This window comes from Miscanthus floridulus, chromosome 8 (genome assembly GCF_019320115.1).
Source record: "Miscanthus floridulus cultivar M001 chromosome 8, ASM1932011v1, whole genome shotgun sequence".
Classification (NCBI taxonomy): domain Eukaryota; kingdom Viridiplantae; phylum Streptophyta; class Magnoliopsida; order Poales; family Poaceae; genus Miscanthus; species Miscanthus floridulus.
In genome coordinates this window covers 37,073,554-37,082,680 of record NC_089587.1, presented here as the reverse complement: position 1 = coordinate 37,082,680, position 9,127 = coordinate 37,073,554, and the positions used below count along the sequence as shown (strand labels likewise).

General features: G+C 50.1%; 1 protein-coding gene across 1 annotated transcript; it reads left to right on the top strand.

Moving 5' to 3' along the window:
- Positions 1 to 2,638: 2,638 nt before the first annotated feature.
- LOC136471636 (uncharacterized) lies at positions 2,639 to 7,435 on the top strand. The gene is made up of 5 exons (XM_066469381.1): positions 2,639 to 2,763; positions 3,207 to 5,749; positions 5,860 to 5,980; positions 6,069 to 6,868; positions 6,976 to 7,435. The coding sequence occupies exons 2-4, from the start codon at positions 3,210 to 3,212 to the stop codon at positions 6,861 to 6,863; spliced, it is 3,456 nt and encodes a 1,151-aa protein (XP_066325478.1). The 5' UTR covers positions 2,639 to 2,763; positions 3,207 to 3,209; the 3' UTR covers positions 6,864 to 6,868; positions 6,976 to 7,435.
- Positions 7,436 to 9,127: the final 1,692 nt, after the last annotated feature.

Here is a 9,127-nt window from a genome sequence, read left to right as displayed (position 1 = left end):
CTTTCCCGAGAGCCTAAATAGTTGCCGAGCGCAAAACAAAGGGCTCTCAGCAAAGAACTGATTTGCCGAGAGCACCTCTCGACAAAGTAAAACTCTGGGCAAAGGTTAACTTTGCCGAGAGCACGGATCACGGCAAACAAAAATGCTCGGCAAACTTGTCCTTTGCCGAGAGCTGCGCTCTCAGCAAATAAGAACTCACGGCAAACATAACATTTGCCGAGAGCCGGCCTCTCGGCAAAGAAGTCCGCACGGCAATAGGCTTCCAGCGGTATTTAGGCTTACGGCGTTAATTATTTGCCGAGAGCCGCTCTCGGCAAAGTGACCTATTTGCCGAGAGCCATGTATGGCTCTCGGCAAAGGGTGCTTATTATTTCATGTGTTTCTCTTCTCCTCGCTTTTGTCCAAAAATATTATTATTTTTTTATTTTGGGCGCTCTAAACTTTTTTCTCTATACACATACTATAGGTTCTACTCAATATTAAAATTTTGTGTATTTTTGTAATTATTTGCTATATCTATTTAATTAATTGCATTTCAAGCAGTTTTTTTAATCACGGGTAAAAATTAAAATTTGAACGACGAGTGATTTAAACACGGGAAATAATTAAGTATAAATTGATATTCATGCTATTTATGCATTATTGAGGCCAAATAACATCTTGTTGACGTTTTTTTCACCTTTTATTTTACGAATCGAATACCACGAAAATGTCGCCGAACGATTTAAAAATTCTTAAAAAACGGAAACGAAGTCGGAAAATTGTGATATTTGCAATAAAGTCATGGTACCACACTTGGAGGCCGTGGTAAAAATTTGAAAAAGTTTCGCACAAGCGGTGGCGTCTGATTCTTACAATCTGAAACATCTCCGAATATGTTTCATAGAGTTGAGAAGGATCCATTAGGATTTTCAAACAATGTCACGCGTGAATTAGGTTTTGGACTTCCAAACTTTTTCTATAGTCATTAGAAAGCATAAATTGTAACACGGCAAAATTTCGTAATTTTTGGGAGCCGTTTGCTATTTTTTAATTCTTTTTTACAAATTATTTGCCGAGAGCATATGGGTTTTGCTCTCGGCAAAGAACCTTTGCCGAGAGCTCTCTGGTTAGCTCTCGGCTCCGATTTCTTTTTTTTACCTGGCCTGCATCAAGGGTTTGCCGAGCGCCCCTAGAAGCTCTCGGCAAAGAGTTATTTTTTAAAAAAAAATCATTTTGAAAAAAAATATTTAAAAAAACCTTTCTTTGCCGAGAGTGGCTCTCAGCAAAGATTTATTAGGTTTTGCCGAGAGCAGCTCTCGGCAAAGGATTAAAATTTTTTTCCATTTATTTTGAAAAAAATCTGGGCGGAGTAAAAAAAGAAAATTTTTTTGCTGCTGCAGTTATTTAAATAAGAAATAAGTATATTTTTCAAAAAAAAATGTTTGCCGAGATCCGGATCGGCCTGGTGCTCGGCAAAGATGGGATGTTTGCCGAGAGCCGCCGTGATCTGGCTCTCGGCAAAGTGGGCCTCCAGGTTATTTAAATTTTTTTGCTGCTGCAGTTATTTAAATAAGAAATAAATAATTTTTTCAAAAAAAATGTTTGCCGAGAGCCGGATCGGCCTGGCTCTCGACAAAGGCGGGATGTTTGCCGAGAGCCGCCGTGATCTGGCTCTCGGCAAAGTGGGCCTCCAGGTCTTATCCAATGCGCCCGCGACACAAAGGCTATCCAACCGCCACCGGCCCGCGCTCACTGCTGCCCGCCGCCACCGCGCCCGCGCTCACTGCTGCTCGCCGCCGCCGCCCGTGGAGCTCGCCGCCGCCGCCGTGCAGCTCGCCGCCGCCCCGCCCGCGCCGTCCAGCCGGAGAACGCCGCCGCCGTCGGCCGCAGCAGCAGGCCTCGCCTGGCCGCGCGCCGCTGGCTGGCCGCGGCCGCCCGCCGGCAGCGCGCCTGACCGCCCGGCCGGCAGCAGGCCTCGCCCGGTCGCCCGCCGCTGGCTGGCGCGGCGCCGCCGCCCGCTGGCCCGCGCTCGCGCGCCCGCCCGGCAGCACGCGCCCGCCCCCCGGCCGACAGCCGGCAGCCCCTCCCCGCCCCGGCCACACCGCAACGCCTCCCTGCGATTGCCCCGGCCGCGCCCGCCCTCCCAGCCGCGTCCGCCCGCCCGCGCCCTAGCCGCATCCCCCCGGCCGCCGCAGCCCCGCCCCCGCCGGCGTCCGCCCGTCTCCGCTCTACGTGCCCGGCGCCCTAGGTATTGCAATCTTGTATTTCTTGGTAGTGGTAGTGGTAGTGGTAGTGGTAGTGGTAGTGGTAGTGGTGGGTGGTGGTGGAGTGGTGGTGGATTGGTGGAGTGGTGGCGGTGGTGCTGGGGTGGTGGAGGTCATGGTGGTGGTGTTGGGGTGGTGTTGAAGTGGTGGTGGAGGTTTCGGCGGAGGTTTCGGCGGTGGTGTGCCGATGGCGTTTCGACGTTTGGGATTGTCGATTGTTGTTTATGTTGGAATTGTATATGTGCATGCCGGCCATCGTGCCGTTGAGATATATATGCTTGCCGGCCATCGTGTCGTTTGTTTCTTGCAGGTTTTGGAGACCTCACCCTGCAGGGGAGGTGCTGCCGAAATTTTGAATTGATGGTCTTGTGTCCTTTTGATTTTCAGAGAAGATCCCGTCGGAGGCTAGCCGGAGTACCTCGTCTTCCTTGACGTTGCGGGTCTGCCCGCACCGCGTCGCCTCGCCACTGCACCGACCCGCCACGGCCCCGCTAGCCTGACTTCACCGCCACCTAAGGTATAACCACTATTTCTTTGTCCTGGGCATGTATCTCCACGTAACCCAGTTAGGCGTCTCCCGTTCGAAAGAGATAGGGTTACAAATATGCAGATCTTTGCATATCTATAACCGTATTTGTTTTGAATTGTCCACGTTTTTTTGGACAGCCCGAGGATGCGTAGATGGTGTTAGTTTCCATGGTCTGCTCCGATCCGAGACAGAGTTTCGACAGTACCTTCCTGTTGTTCTCCGGATACACAATCTCCCTGTCCGGACGTGTATTTGGAGAACAGCGGGGAGGTGCTGCCGAATTTCTGTCTCGGATAGGACTAGACCATGGGAACTAACCCCATCTATGCATCCTCGGGTGGGATTAGGACCTATCCTTACCTATTAGATGGTAGGAACGACGTGTAGATGCAAGTCCATGGTCATATTTATTACTTGGTGATATATGTTAGAGGATGGATGACCGTGAGTGGATGTACTCGGGCCGCCGGAGCACCCGTGAGATTACCAGAGAATGGGTCGTCAGGACCGAGGCTTTCATCGAGCAAGCATTTGACCAGGCTCCCGGAGCGGTTGCCGTTTTTTGTCCTTGCACCAACTGTAAGAACAGAAAGAGGCAGACAAAGGAGGTGATGACTTCACATCTTGCTAGGAATGGATTTACGAAAAACTATACCCAGTGGACCCACCACGGTGAAGCCGATCGTGTGAGAGAGGAGGTGGTGAGACCACGTGTCGAGGATTATAATGCTGATGCCGGGGTAGCAGATTGGTTAGATGACTTTCACGAAGCACACTTCGCTGAAGGACGTAGGCAGGAGGAGGAGCCAGAGGCAAGCGCAAAGGCGTATTACGACATGTTGTCTACGGCAGGAAAACCCCTTCATGGCCACACACAGATTTCAAAGCTTGATGGCATTTCACGCTTAATGGCCTTAAAGTCCCAGTTCAACCTCAGTCGAGAGAACTTTGATGAAATGTTGACAGTTATTGGCTCCATCCTTCCGGCTGGTCACCTTTTGCCACAGAACATGTACGAATCGCAGAAGGTCCTTCGTGCACTTAAGATGCCGTATGAGCAGATACATGCTTGTCCGAAGGGCTGCGTCCTCTTTAGAAAAGCACACGCGGATGCAAAGTATTGTCCAAAGTGTAAATCCTCTAGGTATCTGGAGGTAGACTCTGGTGATGGTGAGAAGAGGCAGAGTCCGTACCCCGTGAAAATCCTACGGTACCTTCCATTCATACCGAGGATCCAACGGCTATTCATGACAGAGGAGTCCGCGAAACAGATGACATGGCACAAAAATGGAAAAAGATACAGTCCTGAGAAGATGGTGCATCCAGCCGATGGTGAAGCATGGCATCACTTTGATAACATTCATCGTAACAAAGCTGGAGAGGCACGTAATGTGCGTGTTGCACTGGCAACAGATGGGTTCAATCCTTATGGAATGATGGCTGCCCCATACACTTGTTGGCCTGTGTTTGTTATCCCCCTCAATCTTCCTCCTGGCGTCTCCTTCCAACGACAGAATGTGTTCTTGTCGTTGATAATTCCAGAACACCCTGGGAATAACATGGGTGTGTTCATGGAGCCTTTCTTCGATGAACTGGTCCATGCTTGGGACCATGGTGTATGGACATACGATCGAGCTACAAAGACAAACTTCAACATGCATGTTTGGTATCAATACTCTATGCATGACTTCCTAGCATATGGGATATTCAGCGCTTGGTGTGTTCACGGGAAGTTTCCATGCCCGACGTGCAAGGCAGCTCTGCAGTTCAATTGGCTGCCGAAGGGCGGCAAATATTCCGCGTTCGACAAACATCGACAATTCCTCCCTGCTCATCATCCATTCAGAGCAGACATCAAGAACTTTACTAAAGGTGTCATGGTTACAGACCCCGCACCACAGATGATGACTGGTGCCGAGGTTCATGATCAGATAGATGCTCTCCGGATCAATGAAACAGATGGTAGGTTCGTGGGATATGGTGAGGAGCATATGTGGACTCATAAGTCGCCCTTGATGATGCTCCCCTATTATAACGACCTTCTTCTTCCACACAACATTGATGTAATGCACACTGAGAAGAATGTTGCCGAGGCTCTTTGGGCAACGATCATGGACATTAAGGATAAGACGAAGGATAATGTAAAGGCGAGACTGGATCTGGCAACGATATGTGATAGACCAAACCAACACATGCAACCTCCTAGAAGCGGCAAGAAATGGACCAGGCCTAAGGCCGATTACAGATTGAAACCGGAACAAAAGAGAGAAGTATTAGAATGGTTCAAAACATTAATGTTCCCTGATGGGTATGCAGCGAATCTGAGGAGGGGAGTGAACTTATCTACCTTGCGGATCAACGGCCTGAAGAGTCATGACTATCACATATGGATTGAGTGTCTTCTTCCGGCGATGCTCCGAGGCTATGTCCCTGAGCATGTGTGGAAGACGCTAGCCGAGTTGAGCTATTTCTTCCGCCAGCTTTGTGCCAAGGAGTTATCTCGTAGCGTGGTTGCAGAATTGGAAAAAGTAGCACCTGTGTTGCTCTGTAAGTTGGAGATGATCTTTCCACCTGGCTTCTTCAACCCGATGCAGCATTTGATTCTGCACCTCCCGTATGAGGCACGAATGGGGGGTCCCGTGCAGGCCCGTTGGTGCTATCCAATCGAGAGATGTCTAAAGGTTCTTCGGAAGAAATGCAGAAACAAATGCAAAATCGAGGCTTCCATGGCGGAAGCATTCGTTCTAGAGGAGGTTACTAACTTCACACAAGCATACTATGACGACACGCTTCCTAGCGTGCATAATCGACCGCCTCGTTACAATGCTGGTGAAAATGAATCAAAACTCAGCCTTTTCCAAGGGCAACTTGGAAGTGCAAGTGATGCGACCTCATTGTTGTTGAAAAACGAAGAGTGGCGCACAATCATGATATATGTGTTGACCAATCTTACCGAAATGGAGCCGTACATGCAGTAAGTGGCATCTTGCACGAACTATGCAATTCGGCATCTTGCATGATATATGTGTTGACCAATCATGATATACATTCGGCATCCAACCTCCTTGTTTCTCGTTGTTATAGGGAGTTTATTAATGAGAACTGGCATCTATCAAGGGAACCTACCCCTCAAGAACGTGACACCATTCTTCATCAGGGTGCGGGAAATGGAATCTCCGATTTTATTTCTTGGTTCAAACAAAAGGTACTATGCAATTTAGCTTGTACTAAATTTGACATTCCCAGTTGCATGTACATTCTAACTTAACGATCTATCCTGCTTGACCTTGCAGAGCCAAACCGATTTGACTATGAATCCAGAGCTGAGACAGGTTGCCAATGGCTTTGAACATAGGGTAAAGTCATTTTCTGGTTATGATGTGAATGGATACCGATTTCACACAACAAGACACGAGCAGAGGCGGCCCAATCGAAGAACCACGAATTCCGGAGTTTTTACTGGCGGCCTTGATGGGGCCGAGTATTATGGAAGAATTGAAGAAATATACGAACTCAGGTTTCGTGGTCGCAAACCTCTTAACCCTGTCGTATTCAAATGCCATTGGTTTGATCCTCAAGAAACGAGACGAAATCCTTCCCTTGGGCTAGTAGAAATTCGACAGGATTCGGTCTATGGCGGAAATGATGTCTATATTGTGGCTCAACAGGCCACACAAGTTTATTATCTCCCCTACTCGTGCCAAAGGGACCCTCGTCTTCAGGGTTGGGATATCGTGCACAAGGTATCGCCGCACGGTAAAGCACCTTCCCCAAACGCTGAAGACTACAACTTCGACCCAAACACATATGATGGAGAGTTCTATCAAGAAGAGGGCCTACAAGGGACTTTTGAGATTGACTTAACCGGAGCTATGGAAATGGAAGTAGACAATGAAATGGATGTTGATGTGGACGAGGGGGATGAGGTGGAAAATGCGAAGGACTTGGAGTTACTAGAACGATTACATATTGGCAATGACAATGATGACATCGTTGCTCCTTTGGAAAGTGTTCAATATTTCGACATGGCTGATAGTGATGATGAGAGCTATGATCTAGCTAATCCCGATGGGGATGATTATTTCTAATACATGTAATATTATGTTATTTTGTAATTATGCTTTATTTATTTTGCATCTCTTTATAATAATATCTTGTTTATGATCCAGCTAATCCGATCTTATTGTTTATGTCTTGTAGGTGATTGTGCAAAGATGGCGGGCCGCAGAGCTTTGCGGCAGCTCAGGTCGCTTTACGACACGGGGAGCGGTACACCAGCGCCCTCAGGTGAAGCTGAGGGGTCGGCACCGCCTCAAGGGAGGAGGAGGAGGAGGGCGGCCGGGAGGAGGCCTAGGGCGCCACCGCCTCAGCCTGTAGCAGCACCAGCACCAGAGCCCGAGGAGGAGCTGGAGGAGGAGCAGGTGGACGAGCAGGCTCAGCAGGGAGAGGCCGAGCTGCAGGCCGAGCACGAGGCCGAGCAGCTGGACGAGCACGAGGCCGAGCAGCTGGACGAGCAGGAGCAGCGGCAGGACGAGCAGGAGGCCGAGGCAGGAGGTTCCAGTTCCACCGCAACCTCGGGTGTCTACCAACTGAGGTGCGGCGAGACTACCTGATCGGCCGATACCTGAGGCTCTACGCCCGGTCATTCGACCCGTTGGGCAAAAGTACGTAACTTTTATATTTTTTGCTACTACATATGATAGAATCACAATGGAAACTAACAGTTTTTTCTTAATCACTTACGCAGGTCTTGGAAGGTCGTGGTCCCAGGTGCTCACAAAAGGTTGCCCAATGGCATCATGGGTCTTCTCTGCAGGGAACACTTCCTAGGCTTGGTTACCCACGCCGGAGCGCGAGAGCCGGCCTACACGTACGAGCACTACGTCAGCGCCCCTGATGCGGAGGACGAGACGGGCCACACGTACGACAGCGTGGCGGAGCGGGTTATGACCGAGTTTTGGGTAAGTCTTCCTCCCACTACTTTGCTCAATACATTGCATTCGCCAGAGTTTGTTGAACCAGTGTATTGATACATCTTTTCTATATGCAGGACTTCTTTAGATGCGCCGAGGGCTACGAGGAGAGGGCGACCAAGGCGTTGGCCAAATCTTTTAGATGCCGCATCTCAGACATGCATTACGAGGCGCGGCTCCAGGCCATCATCGATTACTGTGCCGTCTACGAGGCTCGGAAGGTGAAGAAAGAAGATGCAAGATTAATGCATCTGACCAAAGAGCAGTACCTGAAGGTAAATATACAACATCAATATTGATTTCTTCTGAGATTGGGTAGCTTGAATTGTTCTTATATCTGTCAATGTACTTGATGTCGTACAGGTGCCTCCTGGCTGGTGCGCCAATAAAACGCGGGCCTGGAAGATGATGGTCGACAGGTGGGTGAGTGCCGATTGGGCGGATAACCACACCGTCCTCCGGGAACGGCGTTTGCTGATGCCAGGTGTATCACACCACCAGGGCAACCTTAACATCCACGAATACGGGGCAAGATGGGTACGTGACTTGGTGTAGCTTCAATTATTCTTTCAGACGCTTATTCCTGCATGATTTGTAACCGTCTTGTTGTTTTTGTCGCAGTCGGCTGCACATCAAAACCAGCCATGTGGAGAGCTCAAGTCATGGGTTCTGGCCCACAAGGGTAAGGCGACAGACGAAATCGACTGGAACCCGGACGACCCAGCCGAGTCCTTCACCAACGAGAGCATCCCCGAGCGCATCAGTCAGTACACCGAGGCGGCAAGGACGGTCCATGGGGCAGACTGGGATCCGCACACCGCGGACATTGACGGCGACATCGTCATGAGGGTGGGAGGAGGCAAGAAGCATGGGCGGTACCTCATCGGCAATAGCACGCTCGACCCGCACAGCACTCCCACTCTCTCACAGGTCCAGGGCAAGCAGCACGAGCGGTAGCGTGCCCATACGCCCAAGGCAGGACACTTCGACGCATCGTGTGGCAGCACTACAGGTTATTTCTGTTTTATTCGTCGTTCTTTGGTTTTACATTCCTCGAAACTGCTTGTAACAATGCGGTGAAAAATTACAGGCCCAGGTGCTTGCGCTCCAGGAGCATAAGGCAAGGATGGAGGAAGAGCTGACAGAGGGAGCGGGAGGCCGAGCGACAGAGGATGGAGGCCGAGCGACAAAGGTTGGAGGCCGAGCGGACGAGGTTTGACGCCTTGGCTCAGTACGTGGCAAGTCTTGGCGTCACGATGGGTCGTCCAGCGCCACCAGAGCTGTTCGCTCCTCCACCGCCTTACCCATACCCACCTTACCCATCCGTGAGTTCAACTTCTCTAACAAAAGCTCTTTACTGTGCATGTCGGCCATCGTGC